Here is a 26,619-nt window from a genome sequence, read left to right on the forward strand (position 1 = left end):
TTAACGTTAAATTATACCGTGACATGGAGTCCACGAAGGGTACAACTTTTGAGAAAGTCCTTACATTTCTCATTCTTAGATATTTTTCTTTATGACTTGTATCCTTTCATAGGGTATGTCCGGCATACCAAGCTTGGAAACCATTAAAGCACCCATTTACGGGGAGGAGATGGGCTAAACCTCATAATGGGGTAACAATAATGTAGTTTAATTTTTCTTTTGGCAAGAATCGAATATAAAATTTCTCACTTATAAGTGAAAATGAATACCACTAAACTGTAGTACCAAGTGACAAAAATTTCATACTCCTGGCTCTTCTTAAACATGTTTAGGGTTGGGGGAGGTGTGGGGGTCTTTATATAAGGATCTTTACTAGTAAACCCTTTAGCCAAGAGTACAATTTTGGTCATAAATAATACTGAACAGACGACAGTTGCTCATGAAGCTGCCATTTCGATTTGTCAGAATATAGATTATCCCTAAATATCGTCTGTGTTGGGTAGTGATAAACACTACGTAATTAAGATCTTGAAGCGCTTGTTCGCGAAAACTTCAATTTTAGCCGCAAATGCCAAGTTTAAATATATGAAGGGATATGGGTATGTGAAATTCAAGCTCTTCATATTAATGACTAAAACTAGTCTATAATAGAGTGCGTGTTAAGAAAAATGCTAATGATTCTCTATGAATTATCTGGCACTTCACAATTTAACATTAATTATCGTGCTAATATTATAAGAGAACTATTATTAGCATTCTAATAATCTCATTTACACTCTTCGCAAATGTATTTTCTTTCTAAAATCGGTATAACAAGGCTAAAAAATAGTAGAAGTAAGGAATAATGAAAAGAATGAAAGAAATGGGAGAACGGAGATCGATCCCGGTCGAAACTAGGGTCGGCGCCACCGATTTTGCTCAAATTTGGAGGCCTCACACGAAGATGTGAGAAATACTCTCATAAATAGAGAAAGACTCTCACTCGAGAGAGAACCCGAAGCTTCCAACTTTTGATGTGATGTTTGTGTATAATTTCCAAACAAAACTTTTGGCAACCCTTCTTCTGCCAATCCATAATTAATTTTCTAAATTCATTATTTATCGTTGCATTTTTCACAAGGAATCCAATGATCTCGTATCAATATTAGTTCCAACACGTATTTGAGCATACATCGCAATCCATAATATATTGAAACAATTGCATTAACAGAGAAAATATGTAAGAGCTGGAATAATTAAACTAATCAGGGAGGAATTATGAAAATGATCATAGGAGCCAGAACCCCTTATCCACGATTCTGAATTAAACTAGTCAAGGAATTAAGAAAATGATCATAAGAGTTGGAACCCATTATCAACGATCACATTCCAAATTAAACTAATCAAGGAAATATGAAAATGATTATAGGAGCCAGAACTCATTATCCATGATTCCGGATTAAACTAATGAGGGAATTATAAAAATGATCATAGGAGCCAAAACCCATTATCACAATTCCGAATTAAACTAATCAGGTTATTATAAAAAGAGAAATTTTATTTGAACCCATATAACATCTTTCTACGCTCAACTTAAATTTTAAATATGAGGTGTCCTTTTTAACCTATTACATAATTACTATAAAGTACAAGATGTAATTAACAATAAAACTAAATTTTATTAACAAACCCACACCTAATACTTTCACCAATCCTTCTTCTACGAAACTTGAAAAGAGACAAAGAAATTAGATCAGTGACTGAAAGCCTCACATAAAAATCACAAGTCCATGAAGGCATATACCACTTCCCAATCCATCCTATAGAAAACTGAGGCAATCACACCAACGTCAAGGCAAAGAAGACAGAAGATGGAGATTATGTACTAGTTAAAATTGGTTAGGCACAAAACCAGATAGCATGATATTTATGTAAATATTCATATAACTAAATTCAAATGGCAAAGAGCATAGGCACCTATAGAAAAATTATGGGTTATTGCTAAAAAGTGGTAACAAGTCAAAGGAAAAATACGTAAACTTTTGGATAGCGATATTGGACACTCATTTTAAGTGTTTTGCACTCAAAGGAAGGAGTGCAAGAGATTCAATCGAGCGTGAAAATCACTAGCCAAATTTTTTTCGAACAATGTAACAAAGATTTAAAGCCGAATGTCAATAGAAAAGCTGTAATCACCAAAAAGGATACAATGAAGAGAGTAAAATTGCTGATGGAATTGGCAACAATATGACCGCAAAGGGTGCTGAGGCGGACATCAATTACCATACCTAAACGTGTATATATAAACCTGTCAAACAAAATAACAACTAACGATTTTCTAACAAATGCAAAATATAACAAGATTAAAGAAAAACTGCAAGTAGCTAAGTCTCGAAATCAAACTCAGTAAAAACTAAAATTAAGGAATGCATAAATCAGAATCTAAATCATATTGATTTGGTTATTCTGCAAGAGAAAAAGTTATCACAAATTCAACAAGTTAGTAATATAGGTGTAAAGATAAATTTACATATTGAATTGGGTTTGTGGGGGTAGTTTATATAGTAAATTTGGGTTTAAAAAGATATTGATAACTTAATTAAAAAGTTATGTGGAAAGAGACTATATGGATTCAAATAAAATTTTCTTGATGAAAATGATCATAAGAGCTGGAACCTATTATCCACGATTCCACGGTGGAAGAAAATGATCATAAGAGCAGGAACCCATTATCCACGATTCCACGGTGAAAGACTTGTCAACCTTTTGAAAGTCCAAATAGAAACTCTAATCCAAACCCCTGCAAATAAGTTAGGGTGACTCGAGAAAACTTAAAACAAAAATACGTAGAGTGTGAACCAAGGTTCATAGGCAGATCAAAGTCAAATCAAAGTCAAATCAAAGTCTATAAATCTTGCTTACCCCTTGCACTATCATTCATCTCCACCTTCACCCATAAAAAATAAATTAAGGAAGGAATTTGTTCCGGCACCGCCGCTGGGGGCTTGAAATTTGGGGGCCGAAGCGATCGCAAAATGGAGCCCTACATATGAGCAACCGTCATAAAAAGTTTCTAATTTCTTTGTTTTTTTCTCACTTTATTCTCGCAGATAATTAACTTAAAAAAGACTTTATTCGTAGATAATTAACCAAGAAAAAATTATGCAAATGACATATTGGTAAAAAAAGGACTCTCGTATTGAGGAGTCTTACGCGACTTGTGACGAGTTACTTGTTACAACAACATTAGTTAAACATTAATCGGACTACAAATAAAGAGTCCGATTTTTATTTCGAAACTTTAAACGTTATTTTGGAGGCTGAAATTACCCCGGACGGCCAAAATCCATCATACATCAAAACCTAAGCAGTGTGTTGGACTTGTGGCACCATTTTCTTTCTGGAAATTTATCACGGGCCCAAATCGAATCTCAAATATTCAAATTTCACTGTCCTTTTATCTTTCAACGGTCCATTTTCTCGTTGGTTCATTCTGCCATTTATTCTACATCAGCGAACGACTCAAGGGTCCTCCCTTTGATAGGCCAAGTAGAAACATAAGCATATATTGACCCAAAAAAACAGAAAGAAACAGAAGCATATAATTATTGTCAAAACCCCTGCAAGTTAAGGTCTATAAATCTTGCTTTCCCTTTGCACTATCATTCATCTCCAAGTTGTGGTGAAAGGATTTTCGAGTTTATTGTTCTGCTTCCGAAGATGAATGGTTCTTCAGCAAAGCTGGTGGCAATTACAGCAATAGTGTTGCTTCTGATGGGGGATTTCCAAGCAACTTGTGGACTACTTCCTCATGGTATAACTAATAATTATCTTCCTTTTATGAGATCTCCAAGCATTAGTATTAGCTACTTATATCAACTTAGTTTTTACCAATTTTATTATTTGGTAACTAATTTATTGCTTCTTGTGATTTTCTCATATAATTGAACAAGGCTGCTTTGAATGTCAAAGTGATATTTTGAGCTCGAAAGTGGTGCCCGTTCGCCGCAGCCTAAGAAGACCATTCAATAGCCCGCCACCTCCACCTGCTCACAATCAGCAAACGCATTGGTGGCAGACCCCACCCCTCTAGAAACTCCAAATCAACCGCAATTGCATACCCACCGACCCTACCCGACCCTCCCCTCCCCCCCCCCCCCCCAAACAAAACTCCAGAAACTCCAAATAAGGCTTAACCTACCCCCACACCCCCTCCCCCCAAAACGCCCCCAACAAAACTCCAGAAACTCCAAATAAGGCTTAACCTACCCCCACACCCCCTCCCCCCAAAACGCCCCTGCAGCAGACCCCTGAGGAACATCCGGGGGACCGCATCGTTCCTATTTTCTTGTATTTTTATTTGTTTTCTCAAGAGTCAAGTTTATATTCCCCGCTCTTTTATTGTATTTTTTACTTTATTATTTCTTCTTATATTATGAGCTAAACTTTATGTCCCCTTAACAAGTGCAACTTCTTTTTCTAATTCTATATAATTTCTCTTATGCAGTCAAGGTTCTTTAAAAAAAATGGAACAAACCAACCAACCAACCAACCAACCAACCAACCATGAAACTAAGAAACGGAAAATTAAGCCATAATATTCAAGCAAGATGACAGATAGATATAATTGAATTCTATTAACATTCATCAATGCAATTGAATAATAATAAAAAAAAAATTGAATTCAAGGAACATCAAATTTCAACCAAAGAGAAAAAAGGACACATCCAATTTATTAAGCAAAAGATTTCAATCGATAGGCGATGAGTCGATATTATTCTATATTTTTACCCTAATCTTAGTTATAACTAGAAAATAGGCCCGCGCGTTGCTGCAGAAACCAGCTGTTTCAGGCGTAATCAGATTAATAAAACACATTTAAGTTGAATAAGAATGTCCCCATGATTAGTCTTCTCGTTTATTTTTCACAAACCAATCACATATTTAAAATCCAAGTACGAAAGCTTTGCAAAGATAAATAAACATGCAATCAGGGCACATAATCGTATACCTAAAAATAGCAAGGAACCAGCTTCTTCCTCCCACAACCAGAGTTCCTGAAATTTCCAAAGAAAGTAAATCCGTTAGCAATTCAGAGAAATTGGAGGACCAAATCATATTAAATTTGAGTTAAATGTGCAAAGGTACACCAATTAAATGAGATACTAAACACATTTCGAATCTATGAAATAGAAGAACAATCATGTTAAGACTCCCAAGATGGTGTCTTGAGCACAATATTATAGGTTAATAAAGGTAAATCCCAATCCAAATCTCCAACTTTTTAACCCAAAATAAAAACAAAAAGCATGGAACATATATTTCAGATTTATTATTAGATTTTCTAAATCCTCAATTTGAATGTGTTGTAAAGATAATACCATCAACTAAGGGTGGCAATCTGACCATTGTCGTGCATGTCATGTCGACTCTATGCAACTGAATATATAAAATTTAAGCAGCCCCAGACAGTCTCCTAAGCATCTACAAACCGTTAACATTATTTCCCCAATCTTATTTCCCAATTTTATCAAATGCTGCATAAACGATCACAATTTACTCCCTTCCAATTTCCACCTAACTCCGAACAAACAATATTGATAAATCTTTATCATCACCCTTAACAAAACAGATTATAGCGAAAAGAAAAAAAAAATTCCTATGCAAACAAATTCTTCTGGATGTCCAACTCTACCCATCTATGGGAAGGCAAGCAATCGGACGTACATTTAGACCAAGCAAAATAAATTTTACAATTTATCAAAACAGCAACCGATTCTCCCGAATAGAACACACACACATACCAACATATTATTCACCATATTCTATGCTTTCATTTTCATTCTCTCTTTAGTTATCTAAACTTATAATTATCAAAACAGCAATAGAATCATAGAGAAACCTTCAATCATTTATCAAAACTGAATAAATTAAACTTCTGCTCAGCAGTCCGTTAATTTTAATTGCAACTCATTCTAAAAATTAAAAAAATTTGCATTTGAATGATCAAATGCACTTACACATTACATTCCTTTTATTGGTTCTTGACACAATACATTTTAGGATTGATGTTACAATAATATCACTGCAAACTTGCACACAGATGTTTGACTGAATTCAGAACCACTTAATTCAATATAAAAAATTACCTCACATGCTTGCTCCCCTTCTGCTCTCGCATCGTCGGCTCCGCTTCTAAACGGTTAATGAAGTCCTAAAAACAGAACAACAAAAAACATTTACCAATCCAACATTTCAACATATGGTTTTGGCAGGTATAGCATTTCAACATAAGCATGATATAGAAAGACAGAAATCCACATGTCAGTTTGCTTTTTCAGAACCAACAGAAAGGGCAACTCAAGAGAATGTAACAAATTTTAAACAGTAAATCAGTCTCTCAATAAAGGAGAACATAAGCATGACATACAACGATCGAAGGGCAAATTTAATTTGGTTTCCTCAAAAGCAACGCAAAGGAGGATAAATCAGATCAAATTGAACAAAGTGAAAACCGGATAGACAAAGATTAGAAATTTGCTTGCATCTCTATCATATTCCGCATTTCCTTTACAAAATAAACAATCATGAATACATAGCACATGAAAATCAGCAAACCAAAAAAACCCTATTTTTATCATGTCGAACAATCACGAATGTAGAAAATTATACAAAACAGTCCCTAATTTTGACTACGGACTTAATATACACAACGGACTAAAACAACACAAAATTTAATCAATTCCATCCAAATTCAATATTATGCATCAAAGAAAACAATCTATCTATTCCTAAACCAAAATGATCACACAAAAGACAGAAATTTTCCAAATTCCGAAACAGCAATTCAATCTCTCAATTCCTAAACAAATTCTCATAATAACAATCCCAACTTTATTATTGACAATATACCTTCATCGTGCACTGAAAGATGCCAAATTCTATTACCAACTAAGGAGAACAAACCTTTTCTAATGTTTAGGCATGGGTGGCATGTCTGAGCATCTGTGCAATCCACACACACACACACACACACACACACATATTACCACTTATATACATATATATATTTTATCACTGATTGAATATAGCAAGGCTAGTCAGAAGGTAAAGCTAAAAGCAATGAAGATCAAAGAATATTGAGATGCACTCTGAAAGTAAGAGTTATAGTAAAATCCATGCTAAAATAAACAGCAGATAATCACATGAATTTAAGCAACAAAAAACAAAAAGGAACCAAAAGAAACAGAAAAGTACCTGAAGACATTCAAGTCATCGAATATAATTTTACTGAGAAATTGAAAGGATTTCCGGGTTCGGGATCGTGAAGCTTAGCAAGCAGGCATGGCTTTCAGAAGGATGGGTTGGAAAACTGATTGATTTGGACACCCGGAACTGAGCTGAGCTGAGCTGAAATGGAGGTGGGGTGGTCAGTTGTGGGGGTGTGTGTGTGTTCAGTGGAACTGCTTTTGTGCTTTTTGGCTGGTGGATATAGTGGACGAAACAGAGAAATCTAGGGAGGAAACAGTGCATTACCTGTTGAATCAAATGCCAAAAGCTATTGAGAGGCTTCCTAGATCATAAATTTTGTCAAAGATGTTTTCAGAATGTATACTATGTGGAATAATGGTAATTAAAATTTACCTTAACACTGCCTTTAAGAAAATTGGCATCTTGGAGAGTTTTTGGTTCAACCTAAATAGAAAACCAACAAAAATTACCATCATCGAACATGAAATTGAATCATTACAAAATGAATTTAGTAGTAAGATCATCGAACATGATGCTTTCTAGACCAAATACATTGACAAAGTACTTGCTGATTGAAGAAACAGCCTGAAGCACATCTTTATTGTTAGAACACAAACCACCAGGTATGAAATAGTGTATTAAGTTTTCTCATTTGCCTGATTAAGATAATATAGAACTAAGGTTAGGAAGCATAACACAGGAGAAGAAAACTGTAAAATCAAACAGTGGATTTACTTTTCTTATTTCCCCTCCACTACAGCCGCACCATCAACACTACTAAAATCTGGGTTTGATGAACTTACTGGGTCCATCTGGTAGGACAAAAAAAATTTGAATTTACCATTGTGGCATGGATGAATGCAAAAGCATTCCAAAAATTTTTCCCAACTTTTAAATTAATTAATAAGATTGTGAATTTGACTTGAATGGCTTCAGCTGGAGCTAAGTAAGCTTACAGTGGGTGAATAAAAGGGTTAAAGACACTTTGCCAAAAATATAAAAAGGGTTAAAGACATTGCAATTCAGCTTCATACCAAACAATAGACAAAGCACGATAGCATGTTGCAAACTAATTGTTCAATCAAATTGAAAGGAAAAGTTGCAGGACAAAGATATTCACCTATCAAAGCAGCAAATCCCACAAACCCACATTCACAAATACATATTTCACTGCAAGAAAGAGACTGCACTACTCTTGTCTTAAACACAAACCTCTTCATCAACTATCACAAATAAGCCATTGTAAAGACTATTTCCACATCACAGTAAAAATAAAGTACATGAAGTAAAGCTCATATTTTTAGCAGAGGGATTTTAACAATTCTGCAAGTGATTGATTGGCCAGGTAGGGAGGGTAATTCTCTTAGCCCCACTGCATCCCAGGTTCAAAGTTCTAACCAACCCCTGTCCCCTTGGTGTAGTATTCAGGATAAATACCACGTTTTAATAACTAAAAACATCAATTCTGATCATTCCTAGCAGTTTAAGCACGCTAAACACCAAATTTAATATGTTCTTGTCTTAGGCCACCCAACCCCTTATACAAAACCCAAGATTAAGCTCCTAACGGAAACATTACCTGTTTTAGATTTTCCCATAGCTGGCTGTACAACAACACACATCACGACAATTCCTCAACCAATCCAACCAAAGGTAATTTACACTAACCCACTGTCATGTTGTTCTCCAAAATCTTGCCAAAACTCATCAGTTCCGCTTCATTCGGCATCATCGGCGTCAGTCTTGCCTACAAAACAATCAAAACGCCAGAATAAAAAACAAATTCTTTCAGAAAAATAAAAGAAATTCAATCAGGTCATCAATCAATTAAGTACCTAATTCCCCTGGATGTCTTGAATAAATATAACACTCCAACATAAATTAACTACCCAATATTAATTTTTCCTGTTTCTTTCTTATTCTCGGGAAAGAAACAAACCCAAAAACAAATAATTGAAGAAAACATACAGAAAATATTGGGGAGGAGTAACATACAATCTGCTGAGTTCTTCTTCGCTTTGCAGATAAGAGATGGTGGCCGAACTAAACTGCGAAAAAGAGAGATTCAGAGTAAGAATTTGAGGTGAAAACAAATGGACACAGGGAAATGAACTTAACCTGCGACGACATAATGGATTTAATCTATGACAGTGCAGTGCACTTAATCTGTGGCAGATTCACACACAAACAAAAATGCATTTAGACTTAATTTTAAAAAAAAAAAATGCACTACATAAACACCACCATTGAGCTACTCAACACTACAATTTTCTTTTCCTTTTCCCCCATTTTTCTCAGCCACCAACCAAAGGGTAAGCTTCAAAATGTCAATTTTCATTTCCTTTCCTACACCTGCCCTAAGCATCCCTAAAATGACATATATAAACTCAAGCTTTGATAGTTAAATGTTAAGGATCAGCAATGATCATATTGACCCTTTTTAAATAAGTTTATCAAACCTCAGCTATAAACTGGGACATCATGTACTTAAACAGCTCCGGTTCTGTAAATCGGACTTCTTGAAGAATGTAGTGGATCTACAATAACATTACATGAATGCATTAAAACCTTTATCTATTATCTGCCAAACCACTCATTGAGCACCAAAAGAAATGGTGATATTAATATAGAAGATAAGGATAAAAAAAAATAGTGAGTAATGACACGCCAATTACATGTCCAGACACCTCCCCCCGTGCGAAAGCAAGTAAAAGTGAAACTATAATATAGGTTTCTTTGTGAAAAGAACTTGTATAAACATAGGCATCTTCAATTAATTTAAATAAGCAAGAGATGGGTGAACTGGGCTGGTAGGATCAGCAGCTTAGTTTTCATTTACATTCAATTCAGCTGACATCAAGACCCATTGTACAATTAACTGGATGACCTTAAACGTTTCTGATCACAAAAGTTGTGATCGCAAAAAATACTGTGTTTGTATAAGAAACAGAAGCAGCAATCGACATGCAGATCTTCAAAAGAATACTAAAAAATAAAGGAATAACAAACAACATTTGAGTTTCCATGTCCCATTTGACCAAAAATCTAAGGACGTGCTTAATGTAAAAGAGATTTTTCGGACCAACTTACAAAATACTTGGATGAACTAATAAATCCCAGTTTTGGGAGTAAAAGATATGAATTCACATATAACAATTGTAACATATATTGCATGTACCAGAAATCATTTTAATTAATTTCCAGAGAGGGTTTAGGGTATGTAGAAATGGAAACCGTTGTTAACAAACACTGTAGCTTCAAAAGAATACCAAAAAAAAATAAAAATAAAGGAATAACAAACAGCATTCGAGGTACATCACAAATGAAACTGGCCTCTCACCGTGAGACTTCTTTTTCTCTCAACCGACTCTTCTCTTTTGGCTTCACTGAAAATACCAAAAAAAAAAAATGAGATTTTAGAAATATTTTGAATCCAACACACACTAAACTCTGATAACGATATACCTTAGTATACCTACTACAACATACTATGACCAACTTCATTTGTCATTCCTTTCAAACCCAAAATAATAAAATTCGGGAAGACTTACCTTTCACTTTGTTGATGCACAAAATCCCGTGGATCTTGCGGGTAACGTCACACATAGATCATATAAATATACAATAATGTAGTACGCCTAGTGAAATGTGTATGTGACTATAATTTAATGAAATTTAATAATGTAACATAGAATGCATGTGGTGTGGTTGCCATAGATTAATCTCCTTAGTGGGTTTTCCCAAACTAACCGTGAGACAGTGGATAATCAAATGAAGGCTAGTCCAAAGTTTTATTCTAATATTTAAATAATGAATAAAATATTCACAAAATGATTAAAGTTATATCATTTTAAAAGGAAGTGGCGACAATATCAAAGGGTAATAATACTAAAGTTATGATAGGAATGATTATGGTTTGAGATATGCTGTGTTTCTGGTCAACATAATATTAAAATAATAAACAATGAGCTGGAAATGATGATAACAGTGCTCTTATCTCATTTCTGAATTTTTCCATGGGTTTGACAGTGGGATAGTGGGTTGTATTCGTCCCCTTCATGATGAAAGTTTCATCATAACATTTAAATAATAAAGGTAGTTTAAATAATGAATGTAGTGGTCATGAATGATTAAAGATAAATAATAAAATATTAAATAAACAGTGATAATATTAAACAAATCATTTGAGAAAAGATAAAGTTCTCATCTTCTTCCATGTTCTCCTGTGGATTGGGCATGATCAACAGTTGCAGGATGCATGACCTGCTCGCGACAAGTTTGCCAGTGCCGACACTAATTTTTTGACGAGTTATCTAGCGACAGCGTCGCTTGGGTTGAGTAGTGATGACAGTTTTGAGTCCCCCAGAAGTAAACTGCATGGTTCCAGCAGAGCCGCCTCGCAACGAGCACCTCTTCCAGCCAAGCAATCGCCTCGTCAAGAGCATTGCCTCTAGTCGAGCAGCCTCGCAACGTGTGCTACCTTTAGCCAAGTATTGCTTGACGTTAAGCACCATCTCATGTCGAGTACTAGTTCTGGACGACATCTAGTCACTTTGGCCTGCCCATGGATTGGATTTGAAGTCTCCAGCCAAAAGACTCTTGACTGAAGACTTAGGTGACTCCTGTTGTACCATATATTGGGCCTCGATACATGGGCTTCATTACTGAGCCCATAATTTATGTAAGAGAAGGAAACCCTTATTCTATAAAAGGGATCCTCCTCACCTTCACTGAAGGGGGACTCAAGAAGAGACAGAGGGGAAAGGAGAGAGCAAACACTACCTCTGTCGCCTCCATGTATATCCAACATTCATTTACACAGTGAAACGAAATCAACGTCAGTGTGGACGTAGCCTCAACTTGAGGTGAACCACGATATATCTTTGTGTTCTTATACATTTGTGTGATTCATAGTCGGTTTTACGGTGGTCGAAGATCGACCCGATTTTGTGCATCAACATTTGGCGCCGTTTGTGGGAATCGATACGAAATGCTATGTAGGAAACCCATATTCTATAAAAGGGATCCTCTTCACCTTTACTAAGGGGGGACTCAAGAAGAGAGAAAGAGGAAACAAGAGAGCAGACACTGCCTCTAGTGTCTCCATGTATATTCAACATTCATTTACATAGTGAAACGGAATCAACATCAGTGTAGACGTAGCCTCAACTTGAGGTGAACCACGATATATCTTTGTGTTCTTGTGCGTTTGTGTGATTCACGGTCGAATTTACGTTGGTCCAAGATCCACCGGATTTTGTGCATCAACATTTGGCGCCGTCTGTGGGAATCGATACGAAAAGCTATGTAGATTCTCTCTACTTTTTTCATCAAACCTCACAACCTCCACCGTGAATCTGCAGAAACCTAAGAACCAAACACCTGTACAGTCACTGCAAAACCCATGTCTTCCGCTCCAGCTCCCGATCATGGCAGCAGCAATGGAAACACAATCACAGCCTCTCTCTCTTTGTCCGCAGTTGTTGAAGCTCGAAGACGCAACAATGGCGACGAGGTTGATACGGAGGGCCATAGCTTCTGCGGTGGCGTCGGGATCAACGACGACGGCGTCGTTTCGTTACGCCTGTGTCCGGGCTATGGCGTCGGAGGCCCAGGCCCAGCAGGTGGACCTCAAGTCCCAAGACAAAATGAACATCAAAACATTCTCAATCTACCGGTGGAACCCGGACAACCTGAAAAAGCTGGAGCTCAAGGAGTACGAGATCAACCTCAAGGAGTGCGGGCCCATAGTGCTTGACGCCCTCACCAAGATCAAGAACGAGATGGACCCCACCCTCACCTTTTGAAGATCTTCCCGGGAAGGGATCTGCGGCTCCTGTGCCATGAACATCGACGGTTGCAATGGCCTGGCCTGCCTGACGAAGACACAGTTCATGGATTTTTTTATCTGCTGGAGCCATGCAGTTTACTTCTGGGGGACTCAAAACTGTCATCACTTCTCAACCCAAGCGATGCCAACGCTGGATAACTCGTCTAAAAATCAGTGTCAGCGCTTGCCGCGAGCAGGTCATGCATCCTGCAACTGTCGGTCATGCTCAACCCACGGGAGAACATGGAAGAAGATAAGAACTTTATCTTTTCTCAAATGATTTGTTTAATATTATCACTGTTTATTTAATATTTTATTATTTATCTTTAATCATTCCTGACCACTACATTCATTATTTAAACTACCTTTATTATTTAAATGTTATGGTGAAATTTTCATCATGAAGAGGACGAGTACAACCCACTATCCCACCGACAAACCTACGAAAAAACTCACAAATGAGATAAAAGTATTGTTATCATCCTTTCCAGCTCATTGTTTATTATTTTAATATTATGTTGACCAGAAACACATCACATCTCAAATCATAATCATTCCTATCATAACTTTAGTATTATTACCCTTTGATATTGTCGGCCACCTCCTTTTAAAATGCTATAACTTTAATCATTTTTTAGAATATTTTATTCATTATTTAAATATTAGAATAAAACTTTGGGCTAGCCTTTATTTGATTACCCACTGTCTCACTGTCGGTTTGGAAAAACCCACTAAGGAGATAAATCCATGGCAACCACACCACACGCATTCTATGTTACATTATTAAATTTCATTAAATTATATTGTCATACACATTTCACTAGGCATACTACATTATTGTATGTTTATATGATCTATGTGTGATGTTACCCGCAATATGCACACTTTAATGATTGATTGCTTGTATACGATACTCATACAATTTATTGATTAAACAAGGACCAAAATTATGGTGGTCAACACTATGGATCAGCCTATGGATCACTGAGCCACATGCTTATGGTGACAAAGATTTAGTTCGAATGGTGATTTCTTGTCTGACCAGACACTCACTTGCTCAGACACTTGCTTATTTGGACACCTATGTGCCTGAACACCCGTGAGCTTGGATACCCATTCGTTTGGGCACCTACGAAATTGAACACCCTTGAGCTCGAACCTCGACTCACGGACCCAACTTATGAACCCAACTCAAAGACCCTACAGATGGCCGCGACTCGATGACCCTACGTATGGCCCCGACTTAAAGACCCGACTTGTGGACCCGATCCGTGGATCCGACACAGACCCATATACAAACCCACAAAGCGGATCCGAGTTATATCGAGAATTAACTCATAATGAGCTCACACTGACGTCGAGTACATACTCGCGACGAAGAACGCCACAAACCGAGCCGCCTTGCAACGAGCACTGCCTCCAGCCGAGCAACCGCCTCGTCGAGAGCGTTGCCTCTAGCCGAGCAGCCTCGCAACGTGTGCTACCTCTAGTTGAATATTACTTGACGTTAAGCACCGTCTCATGTCGAGTATTTATTCTGGACGACATTTAGTCACTTCGGCCCGTACATGGATTGGATTTGAAGTCTCCAGCCAAGGCATAGACCCATATACAAACCCAACAAGCGGATCCGAGTCATGTCGAGAATTAACTCATAATGAGCTCACGCTGACGTCAAGTACATACTCGCGATGAAGAACGCCACAAGCCGAGCTGTCTCGCAACGAGCACCGCCTCCAGCCGAGCAACCGCCTCGCTGAGGGCATTGCCTCTAGCCGAGCAGCCTCGCAACGTGTGCTACCTCTAACTAAGTATTGCTTGACGTTAAGCACCGTCTCATGTCTAGTACTAGTTCTGGACGACATCTAGTCACTTCAGCCCGCACATGGATTGGATTTGAAGTCTCCAGCCAAAAGACTCTCTTGACTGAAGACTTGGAAGACTCCTGTTGTACCATATATTGGCCTCGATATTTGGGCCTCGATACATGGGCTTCATTACTGAGCCCATGATTTATGTAAGAAGAGGAAACTCTTATTCTATAAAAGGGATCCTCATCACCTTCACTGAGGGGGGGACTCAAGAAGAGAGAGAGGGAAAACAAGAGATCAGACACTGCCTCTAGAGCCTCCATGTATATTCAACATTCATTTGCAGAGTGAAACGGAATCGACACCAGTGTGAACGTAGCCTCAACCTGAGGTGAACCACGATATATCTTTGTGTTCTCGTGCGCTTGTGTGATTCACGGTCGGATTTACGCTAGTCCAAGATCCATCGGATTTTGTGCATCAACACACTTCGTCAATGGTGGCCAAACAAAAATCCTAAACTTTGATCTATTCACACTTCCCTGTCTCTCAATTGGGCACTGAAAGCTCAACACAGGAATTGTAGGACCCCAAATGTACTCTATGCGAAAGCTGGATCAAACAGACAGAATACAATACGGATAACTCAGTAAGAAAACACAATATTACAATTTTTTACATCTAATGCAAGATAACTCAGTAGGAAAACACACCATTTTGGCTAAACCGAAGTTGAGCAGACAATACAAATAAGGAAATTATGGATTTTAAAACAACAAATAAATTTTGTTCAAAATTGACTTCTGTCAATTCCGTCCCACCAATCAGGACTCTTCAAGTAGGTAGTACATTTCAAGCAGATCCTATGTCTGCCATTAACTAAAAACACTCTCAAATCACACCAGCCAGCCATACAAAGCCACTGACCACATCAAACATTAGGCACGATTCCAGTAACCAAATTCAAAGAACAGAGTTCGGATAACGAAATGCAAAGAACAAGATACATATAGTAAAATTCAAGAACATGATTCAAAGGATTTGAACTATATTGTAACTTTTAATAATGCATCAAGAATTTACGAATGTGTTTGCTCACGTAAACATACATCCATTATCAAGATCAAATACGTAAACATACATCCATTATCATTATCAAGATCACGTAAACATATGTGAATATGTCATTTCACTACGCAAATCGTAAGTTGTTCTTGGAGTTTCTGACAAAACAAACTATAAAACAAAAGAATACAAGGTGATACCAGACTTTCCAGATTTCAGCTTCTCTTTTCCACGACTCCATCCAAAACTGTACCTAATACATGCCGGTAAGAAGAAGATAAGGAATACATCCATGCGGCTAGCTGCCAAATTGATGTTTTCTGGTGGCTTAAGAGAAATCAAAACACAAGGACAGGACTATATTGCCTTACCTACTATGAGGATCTTCAAGTTCCTTCTTCACCTCTTCAGGGAGATCCCATGACCACTGCTATATCAAACTATCCTCCTACATTATATGAACTGCAGTTTCAATGAACATAAAAATCCTCTTTAGAAGGTTATTGGAATTTCAAACATGCAGCGTGTTGTGTATGAATCAATTTATATAAAGAAGACAATAAAATTCATAATTTACAGAGAGGGGAGAAGATTACCAGAAAATTGAAGTATTTTCCCGAGAAGTATTTTCAAGAGAGGGAGAGAGAAAAATTGACGGACCTCGAAGTTGTCCTGGATCTTGCGGGGGTCGAGGGCTTAGCCCTAGGGGTCGGCGTCGGGGTTGGTGAGCATATCGGGGCGCTGATACATGTTGGAGAGGAGGAGGGTGGGGCTGATGCAGGCCTTGGTGTGGAGGCCGGAGTACCCTTTGTCACTCTGCAGACTGCCCTCAACCCACTCTGATTGAGCCCGACGGAACCCTTTCTGCGATGGTCGACACGTGCACGGTAGAAGCGGTGGCAATTTCGTAAATAAATCGAAATTTTCAATCCGTAACAGAAAAGGCAGTGGCAAACTGGCAATTTTATAAATAACTCAAAATCCATCTCAAAACACTGTTCATTTGTACAGCGCCAATTTCGATCCTTACTTTAGACTAAAGTAATTTATTTATTATTTTGTGAGAATTTTGATACTTTATTTTATATTTTAATTGTGAACATGTGAATCTATTTTGAGCAAAAAACGATGAAATGAAATTTTTTTGGAGTAGATTCATGTATCTTTCAAGATAATTGTGTCGAAGTTTCATAATTTATTTCTCAAACCGTAACGAATAAAAGAAGGTTGATCACGCAGTGCTCGCAGTTTTACATTTTGTTCTTGTTTGGGCCATAAGTAATTCAAGATGACCTTTTTTTAGGAAAGTCCTTTTTATAAAATGTAGACATTTTTATCTTTCTAACTCCACCTAGTAGGCTTGATTTTGAGCGGATTCGACTAGGAAACATGTTGAATATTTGGCTGCCCAGATTATCCAAGTTAGGATAGAATTATATTTCCTAGTTTATTATTTTAATTGGGTTTCCAAATTTGTTGGGAGACCTAATTTAGATCATTTGTGCACACTATATATATTTAGTTGGGTCTTTTTCTAGGGCAAAAATGTTTTTAGATTTGGAGATCTCGGCTTAGGAGCTTTTGACGATTTGTTACAAAGGTGTTTTCTATCCTTTCTTCTTAATAATATTTTTGCTTTTCAATTATAAATATGTGCAACTAATTCTTTTTATTAGGACGAGTCCACGAGCCTTAGTATAAATTTGTAATTTATTTTCAATTTGTTTAAGGCATATTGCTTTGAATTATTAATCATTGTGTTTAAGCTATCTATATGTCTTAATGTTTGATCACCATTAGGATGTTTAGCCAAGTAATTTGATGCAACTTCTGTTGGAATGTCATCATGAAATTGAGTAGGGTTTATTGTGATTAATAATTGTAATCTCATTTAAGGCGAATGTCACGTCAGAAATGTTGCATGATTAAAAAAATATATATTCACAAACCTTAATGAGTCTTGCATGCTCATACTTAATATGAATATCACAGACGGATTGCGTGTTTCATATACGTTATAGCTTACATGCCACAAGTAGAATATGCATTAAAAAAATGAGTTTTAACGAAACACTCCCGGTACTGCTCACTTTTAACGAAAAATCACATTTTTACCTTTTCCAAGTACTATTCACTACATCTTTATTTGTCATTTTTCATTAAAACTAATTTTTTTTTTTTGGACTTTTCGTTAGTTTTCTTTTAGAAAAACATAACCTTCATGGTTTGCATGTGTCAACTTATACGTAATTGGTAGAATTGCAGATGATTGATTTTTTCTTCAAAACTATTTCGATTCTTTTATTTTCTCTTTGATGCCGAGTTTTTACTAAAACCAATTTCAATTCTTTTATTTTCTGTTTCTTTTATTTTTTCACAATTTCGAATCTTGTTTTAAATAGTCAGCTAAGAATAGGTTTTAAGTACAATTTATTTATATCATTTGTGTGAGTTTTAAATACAAATGGTTCATACTACAATTACCTGTTTTCTTGCAAGTATTTCAATCGATACCCACCAAAAATATAGACAGGAACGCACTACCTTATTAACGTTCCCGGACCACCACCTCCGTCACCGTTCAAGCATTCTGCTACTCCGCCTGAGTAATGTCACATGGATTTTTATATTAATCGGAAGAGAAAATTTGCCTACGTATAAAGTACATGGATGTGAACGATTAGTGTTTCCGTTTGGCTTTGGAGTCTTAATCTCTATAAAGCCACTAGAACCAAAGTAAATGAATGTGATACGGTCGGATTTTATAATTCTAGTAGTCATATAAGAAATTTGGTGTAAAATTATAAATGAGGAGTGAAAAATAGGAAATGTTGAATCCAACGATATTAAGGGCTGTTTGATGATTATTTTGTTTTTATTTTTTTAGTTTTTACATTTTTGAAAACTGAAATCTTGTTTGTTTATTACTTTTAGTTTTCAATTTTACAAAAAATGAAAACTGAAAACCAAAAAGTGAAAACTCAAGATCAAATTTTGAAAACTCAAGAAAATAGTTTTTAATTTTCGGTTTTTTTTGTTTTTATTTTTCTTGAAAACTAAAAACTGAAAATAGTTACTAATTAAGATTTTTGTTTTTTGTTTTAAAAAAATGAAAATAAGAAATGAAAATTGTAAACAAAATTGATTATCAAACAGTTTATTTATTTTTAAGTAAGCATTTACTTTTAATAGCGGGACAAAGTCTAGCAGCCAATTGCTGGCTCTAAATAACTAGCCTATCAATATGTTCAATTCCTCTTGAACATAATTGGACGGGTTGTGTGTGAGCCGAGTGACATTCCTAAACATGTAATTGCTGGTGAAGTGTAGATGGCAAGCAGTTATATGAATACGGTTTTTTATTTGTAGATATTTTTCCAGCTCTCAAAAGAATTGTATGAGAGTCATCCTCAAAGGTACTTCTTCAAGGAAAAGGATCATCACCAAATCCTTTTCCTAGGGATCATCCATGATCGCGACCATTCATCGTACATCGTGCGGTCAGTTTTCGTTAGGTACTATTTATATTTAATTTTAAATTTTAAATTTTAAAATAATTTCTGACTGCATGATGGACGGTCCCGATCACGGAATCCCTAGGAAAAGGATCTGACGCCAGATCATTTTCCCTTCCCCAATGACCTTACCGGGGAATTCTACTGTACTTCGTGTAGGTATTTTTGTTTACGTTGGATTGGAAAGGGATCCTCTCCAAATCCCTTCCACCAAATCCTCCCCATTAAACAATTCGGGTCCTTGAAATTTGGTCAAACGGTTATAATTATTTTAAAATGAACTCTTATTTGTAGCAGTTTGATCAAATTTAAAGGATTCAGATTAATTGATAGGAATAATTTGGTGGAAGAGATCAAGAGATGATCTATTTCCCGTTGGACTTAGCTGAACATTAATTTGGGCCCCATTTTTATTTCCCATTATTCTGTTTTGATTGATTACTGCATAAAAACTATTGGAAGAGTGAAACGCTACCGTTTCATTTTATAAAGTGAAAAAGTAGGGCCACAACCCTCTTCTTCTTATTCGCAAGTTGCCTGAGCCCTCTGCAAGTAAACTTATTTTTCGAATGCAGGGGCCGTGCCTCTGCCTCTCCAAAGTTTACCAATCGCTATCAAGAACCAACCAATTGCATGCTATGTTTCTCAAAACCCATCTCCCCCACGACCCTTTTTACGCAACTAGATTACTCAGATTCTCTGCAATCAACGGAGAAGTTCGCTCCGCATGTAAAGAGTGTTCGACGAAAGTCCCCACTGGAGTGTCTACCCTTGGAACTCCATCATTCGAGCCTGTTCGCGTCAGGAATTTCCGTCGGGGACGTTTCCTGGCCGACGAGCACACAGCTCCCCGGGAGGTTGGTGCCGATTGAGGGCTGTTGTCGGGCTTCTGCTTCACTGTCGGGCTTTGTCAGGCAAGTCTCGTCGGGCAAGACTCTTCGGGCAAGGCTGAAAGAGAATGACAGAGTTAACTTTGAGAGGTGCCTTTGTGGGGCCTTAGGTGTAGGCCTTGAGGCTCACAATCAAGGTTAACTTTTAGGTGTTCAGGCGTGCCACTGCCTTCTTCAGCATGGCAGATGTAAAATGGATGTCGAGTTTTAGTTGGATATATGTATATATCCGAGAAACGTGTTAGTTATAACAGGTGCCTTTGTAGGGCCTTAGGTGTAGGCCTTGAGGCTTCCCATCAATAACTAAACCAGTGCTCGAACACATCATATTTGTTCTCGTGATTGCAGGAGTTTTATAACTATTATACTTTTGATTACCCGAGTCCGAGAGGTAGAATGAACCCAAATAGGTGCCTTTGTGGGGCCTTAGGTGTAGGCCTTGAGGCTTCTCATCAGAATTCGTTCTTATACTCAAACTCTCTAGATCGCAGAACGGAATAAATCCAAATGGGTGCCTTTGTGGGGCCTTAGGTGTAGGCCTTGAGGCTTCCTATCAGAATCCATTCCATGTTCAGGCGTTCTATGATAATCATAATATAATAGAAATAAAACTAAAGGGTAGGTCGATTACTTGCGCCCCAAGTAACTTCGGACTTCTCGTTTATCAAGGACTGTCGTGGATGGGTTAAGTCCACATAAGGTTCTTTTTTATGCCTTGAGGCCAAGGACTTTTAACTGATCAGATTTACATGCCCGAGGGCTTAGGACTTGGATCTGGTTTGAACACTGAAGATATATTCAAATCGGATCAAAGTACTGAGAAAGCCTTTTAATAATCATCTTGCTAGAAATAACTTGAATATAACTGGAAGTATACAACATATTGCTAGGCTAATGAATGAAAAGACAAAAACAAAGAAGGTCGGACAAGGTTTAACCTTATCGGGTAAGGCTGATCGTCTTGCAGGTTCCTATCTTTGTGGTTTATCAAGGGTCTGAAAGCTTTAGAGAGAGTGAAAGAGAGAGTTTACAAAAGATGAATCGATATTACAGCAAGGTTGAACAGGGTAACAGAGCTATAACAAAGGTTTGAGAGAAGGTTTATCCCGCGAGGGATGAAGGCTTGTCCCGAGAGGGATGAAGGCTTGGGCTGACTACAACTTCGTTTTGAAGGCAAATCTGGCTTTGAGTAAAGTTTGTGCTTGCATTTGTTTGTTTGATTGAGTCTCCCTAATCCTTGTGCTTGTGCTCCTTTATATAGAGGTCTGGAAGAAACCCCCTGCTGAGGTTTTTGTACCTGCCCGAAAGAAGCTTGGGCAGCTTGTGCATTTGCCAACTTGCATGTAGAAACAATATTAAAATGGAAACTTGCATCTCCACCATATGTTTTTAGCACATGTTTCACCACTTGTAATAAACTAACAATAAAAAAAGAAGCAAGTTGCATCTCCACCACATGCCTTTTCCCACTTGCAATAAAATAAATAAAAGAAGCAAACTAGCTTCTTTCACTACACATTCTTGCCCGAAAGCTCTCCCATCCACTTGCAATACATGCATGTATCTTGATTAAACAAATGCTTGACAAACCTCCACCACCCAAACAAATGGGAAAAACAATATTATAGTGCCAAAACCCCCCACTTGCAGCCAAATATCTTTCCAAGTTAGTTTTCTTGCTCATTAATCCTCCAAATCCCATTTTTTACCCAAATTGCCCAAATAAGTAAAAAATATTTTGAGTGCAAATAGAGCCCACGCTCAAGCACGCGGATTTGAACATGTATTTTCTCTGTTTGCTGAGATGCGTAGAACTGAAATCAAACCGGATAACTTCACTCATGCTTGCATTGTACGTGCCTGCGCTGATAGTTTTGATTTGGATGGACTGAAGCTTGTGCATTGTGGAGTAATGGTTGCAGGGTTGGGATTGGACTCCATTTGTAGCAGTGCACTTGTTTCAGCTTACTGAAGACTCAGCCTTGTTGATGAAGCAATCAGGGTGTTTAATGGGATTCGACAGCCGGATTTGGTTTTATGGAATTCGATGATTTCGGGTTATGGAAGTGGCGGGTTTTGGGATACAGGTTCGCAGCTGTTTAGTGAGATGAGAAGCATGGAGCTGGTACCGGATGGATACACAATTGTTGGGTTGCTTTCGGGTTTAGCGGATTCGAGCTTGATAAGTATTGGAGAGGGAATACATGGTCTTTGTTTGAAATGGAATTTAGATTCTAATGCTCATGTGAGCAATGTACTTGTGAGCATGTATTCGAGATGTATGTCTATGAATTCTTCACATAGAGTTTTTAGTGGTTTGTTTGAGCCAGATTTAGTAACACGGTCTGCTTTGATCACTGGGTTTTCGCAGTCGGGAGATTATGACAAGGCATTGTTCTTTTTCAAGAATTTGAACATGGAAGGTAAGAAGCCGAATTCGGTTTTGATTGCCAGTATGTTGGCTGCTGCTTCTCAGATGGCGCATGTAGGGCCTGGTTGTGAGATACATGCTCATGATTTCCTCTGCACTTATAGCCATGTATTCAAAGTGCGGCTTCTTGGGGATGGGTACTCGTGTTTTTGAGATCATGCCAGAGAAGAATATTGTTTCGTACAATTCTTTAATATTGGGTCTTGGTTTGCATGGACTTGCCTCCGAGGCCTTTAGAATGTTTGATGAGATACTCAGAAACGGATTGAAACCTGATGAGTCTACATTTTCTGCTCTCCCTTGTGCATGCTGCCATGCTGGCCTTGTCGAAGATGGCCGGGAAATTTTCAGAAGAATGAAAGATGAGTTTTGCATTCAAGCTAGAACGGAGCATTATGTTCATATGGTGAAACTTCTTGGGATGGAAGGAAGATTGGAAGAGGCTTACTATCTAATTTTGTCCTTGCCTGAGCCAGTGGACAGCGGCATATGGGGAGCCCTTTTATTGTGCTGTGATGTATGTGGAAATTTGGAGCTGGCAGAAATTGTAGCCCGAAGGCTCTTTGAAAGTAATTTGGAGAAAAGTGCTTACAGAGTCATGCTTTCAAATATATATGGTGGGATGATGCAAAGAAGTTGAGGGATTCCATAACAGAAGGAAAACTGATGAAAATGCCCGGGCTCAACTGGATTAAAGGTAGTGAATTTTTGTTTGATCAAAATATTCCTTGTAATAGGATTTAAAATTAGTGACAAAACAAGCTATCTGTACTAGGAACAGAATATTTTTTATGAGTACGGAAATCTGACAAGGCTCTTACTCTCTGCGTTAATCGAATGCCATAAAATCTCGGATTGGTTTTGCTTGTTTTACCTTCTGATCTTATAAGCAGCTCTCTAGTGATGCATAAAGAAGGCCAGAGGCAACTATTAAGATATGAAGATGATAAACTGAAGGATATAATATTGTAATTATTAAGCTATAAGGACGATGAATTGTCAAATGCAACTGTCCGTAGCAGTGGATTTTATTCTGATTTGTGATGTTTTACTGGAATTGAAAGTGTGTATAGAGGTGTACAAAGAAAGAAAAGTGTGTATGGAGTCAATCATAATATTTGAGGGCCAACTACTTGTATATGGAAACAACCCTAACTATTACAGCTTTGCATTGTCATCCTACCCGCATTGGCTCCTCTCCATCCGAAGATCTCCAAACTTTATTAGATCCTTATAATTCCTTGGTGGCAGCAATTTGTTACGCCGTTGATATGGTACTAAATGATATGTGGAATGTGCCTAATTTTGTAGTTTTCCTCTCCCCCATCAGGTGTCAATCGTTCTGCATGATCATTCATCAAAGGCAGCAAGTCTAACTGCTCAAGTGTAGTGAGAAACTGCAAACCTTCAGGTAACGTCTTCAGCCCGCAAGCAACAGTGCAAGTGGAGGATATTCATAGAATCTGAGTATTCTAGTTGGTGAAGACAGAATTTTCGAAGAGATGAAGACAGAATTCTAGTTGGAGTATGCAGGTAACGTCTCCATTTGGTGAAGACAGAATTCTCGAAGAGGATTGGGGACCTGCAATTTAGTTCCTGTGTAAGGGCGGTCATCATATACTTGCAGCGAGCCCTGGTTGATCAATTCATTTATATTTTCTTCTGCTACTTCCTCCATAATCTGCACTACTTTCTCTTGAACCAGTCCTTCAGCCACTAGTAACCGTATAAGTTTCCCTTTGGAAATCCAGTGGTTCTCAGGGAAGATGGAACAATATATCAAGCAGTGGTAAAGAGAATCAGGTAAATCTCTACAACATATTTTTTATGGAATGCTTGAAGAAGAAGCTGATGTCTCAGCTTCTTCATTGTCTTGAGAGTCTCTGTTTTCTTACATCTCGACTTCAATGGTATTTAAACTAGCAATAGCGATCTACCAACTGTGTTTTGCTTATAGAAGAGAAATAGAAGAGAAATATAGCAATATTTATAGGTTAGAGCTTACGTCATTCGGTATATATGCTTTGCAGTTTGATACTTGTTTGCGTTTCTTTCGAGCCTGTCGTAGTGTTGTGGTCTTGTAGACTATTTCTTTGAAAGCTTCAGGATGTGGCTTTGTGATGGAAATAGATGCTTATAGTTTGTGATGGTTGAGCTTTGTATTGAAGCAGCCTACAGCGGAAGAGATGATGAAGAAGCTGATGTCTCAACTTCTTAGTTCTCTTCGAAGTTTATGTTTTCTTGTCTCTCCTTCGATGGTATTTGAACTTAGCCATTTGGTGTTCTACAAATGTGTTGATAGCTTATGCAGCTTGATGCGACTCTGAGATGGTAGCACATGCAAATTTGTGATGGTTTAGCTTTGTAAAATCACATTTAATATAAAATTTCAATACAAAATAAAACATGATTTTAATTGATATGGGACGAGGATGGAGATGAATGATAATGATAGTATGTACTACCAAAATTACTCTTTATTTTTTGTTATTTTTTTATTGATTTCTTTTGTTACTTTGTGCTTGGTTCAAATGAAAACTCAATTATGGCGCTAGGGCGACAGTCTTTTTTTATTGATTTCTTTTGTTACCTTGTGCTTGGTTCTTTTTTTAAATCATTAAAAATTGATTCTAACCAGCCTTATTATGTGGTTTACAAAAAATAGTCTAAGAATATGGTTTTCCAAACCTTTCCCCTCCCCCATAAATTGTGTTACAAATTTAAACACCATTTTCTCCACGAATTTGGATCCTCTCCTGAGTAGATGGTTCAAATCTTGTTGATCAAGAAACACGGACCGTTAGGTCAAAATCCAACGGCAACAATTATTATAACTTTTAGAGAGTCTCTTTGTTTGTAACCGTTAGATTTTGATCCAACGGTCCGTGTTGTTTGGTCAGCAGGATTCGGACCCTCTGCTCAGGAGAGGATCCAAATCCTTTTCTCCACATTAGACCGTTTCAAACAAGCATTGATGCCTCTCGTTCATAATTAACGAGAATCTAATGTGAAAAAAAATAAAGTTCAGGTGCCTATACCAAAATGCATATTTCATTTGGAATGTGCCCCTTGAAATTGTTACAGAGAAATGCTAACGAGACTCTTTCAAAATGTTTTAAAATGTTGACTCAGAGAATTAATGTTAAATTGTACCGTGATATGGAGTCCACGAAGTGAGTCCACGAAGAGTACAACTTTTGAGAAAGTCCTTAAAATTTCTCATTCTTAGATATTTTTCTTTATGACTTGTCTGCTTTTATAGGGTTTGTCCGGCATACCAAGCTTGGAAACCATTAAAGGACCCATTTACGGGGAGGAGATGGGCTAAACCTCATAATGAGGTAACAATAATGTAGTTTAATTTCTCATTTGGCGAGAATTAAACGTAAAATATCTCACTTACAAGTGAAAATGAATACCACTAAACTATAGTACCAAGTGACAAGAATTTGATGCTCTTGGCTCCTCTTATTAAACATGTTTAAGGTTGGGGGAGGTGTGGGGGTCTTTATATAATGATCTTTATTGGTAAACCCTTCAGCCACGAGTACAATTTTGGTCATAAATAATACTGAACAGACGACAGTTGCTCATGAAACTGTCATTTCGATTTGTCATAATATAGATTATCCCTGAATATCGTCTGTGTTGGGTAGCGATAAACACTACGTAATTAAGATCTTGAAGCGCTTGTTCGCGAAAACTTCAATTTTAGCCTCAAATGCCAAACTTAAACATATGAAGGGATATGGGTATGTTAAATTCAAGATCTTCATATTCATGACTAAAACTAGTCTATAATAGAGTGTGTGTTAAGAAAAATGCTAACGACTCTCTATGGTTTATA

The 26,619-nt window shown here is 37.3% G+C and overlaps 1 protein-coding gene, 2 long non-coding RNA genes and 1 pseudogene across 37 annotated transcripts in view; 1 reads left to right on the forward strand and 3 right to left on the reverse strand.

Moving 5' to 3' along the window:
* Nucleotides 1-26,619, reverse strand: part of LOC126626130 (tetraspanin-19-like) — a 36,283-nt gene that overhangs the window by 784 nt on the left and 8,880 nt on the right. Inside the window, exons 1-4 of one of the 16 annotated variants that reach the window (XM_050295355.1) lie at nucleotides 2,902-3,166; nucleotides 2,743-2,779; nucleotides 2,188-2,287; nucleotides 1,116-1,308 (exon numbers count right to left, since the gene is read on the reverse strand). In XM_050295355.1, coding sequence (XP_050151312.1) covers nucleotides 1,204-1,308; nucleotides 2,188-2,287; nucleotides 2,743-2,779; nucleotides 2,902-2,920 — 261 coding nt within the window. In that variant the 5' untranslated portion in view covers nucleotides 2,921-3,166 and the 3' untranslated portion in view covers nucleotides 1,116-1,203. Of the gene's footprint in view, nucleotides 1-1,115; nucleotides 1,309-1,598; nucleotides 1,865-2,187; nucleotides 2,780-2,901; nucleotides 3,167-26,619 lie in introns of those variants that run through there. The other 15 variants (XR_007624585.1, XM_050295354.1, XR_007624582.1 and 12 more) reach the window with 15 other exon arrangements.
* On the reverse strand, nucleotides 4,846-15,996 carry LOC126626133 (uncharacterized). Of its 19 annotated transcripts, XR_007624610.1 has the most exons (9): nucleotides 10,782-15,996; nucleotides 10,571-10,616; nucleotides 9,690-9,767; nucleotides 9,226-9,278; nucleotides 8,810-8,977; nucleotides 7,624-7,674; nucleotides 7,237-7,552; nucleotides 6,129-6,193; nucleotides 4,846-5,036 (listed from the first exon to the last, which is right to left on the reverse strand). It is a non-coding gene; the product is annotated as an uncharacterized LOC126626133 (long non-coding RNA). The 19 variants fall into 19 exon arrangements; XR_007624602.1 differs by lacking the exon at nucleotides 9,690-9,767 and having other exon boundaries at nucleotides 10,571-11,955; nucleotides 15,122-15,996; XR_007624603.1 differs by lacking the exon at nucleotides 9,690-9,767 and having other exon boundaries at nucleotides 10,571-11,710; nucleotides 14,862-15,996.
* On the reverse strand, nucleotides 16,059-16,867 carry LOC126626136 (uncharacterized). 2 transcript variants are annotated; one of them, XR_007624614.1, is made up of 3 exons: nucleotides 16,597-16,867; nucleotides 16,308-16,398; nucleotides 16,059-16,189 (listed from the first exon to the last, which is right to left on the reverse strand). It is a non-coding gene; the product is annotated as an uncharacterized LOC126626136 (long non-coding RNA). The 2 variants fall into 2 exon arrangements; XR_007624613.1 differs by having other exon boundaries at nucleotides 16,533-16,867.
* LOC126626132 (putative pentatricopeptide repeat-containing protein At1g64310) overlaps nucleotides 19,906-26,619 on the forward strand; it is a 58,507-nt pseudogene continuing 51,793 nt past the window's right edge.

Source organism: Malus sylvestris, chromosome 6 (genome assembly GCF_916048215.2).
Source record: "Malus sylvestris chromosome 6, drMalSylv7.2, whole genome shotgun sequence".
Lineage (NCBI taxonomy): Eukaryota > Viridiplantae > Streptophyta > Magnoliopsida > Rosales > Rosaceae > Malus > Malus sylvestris.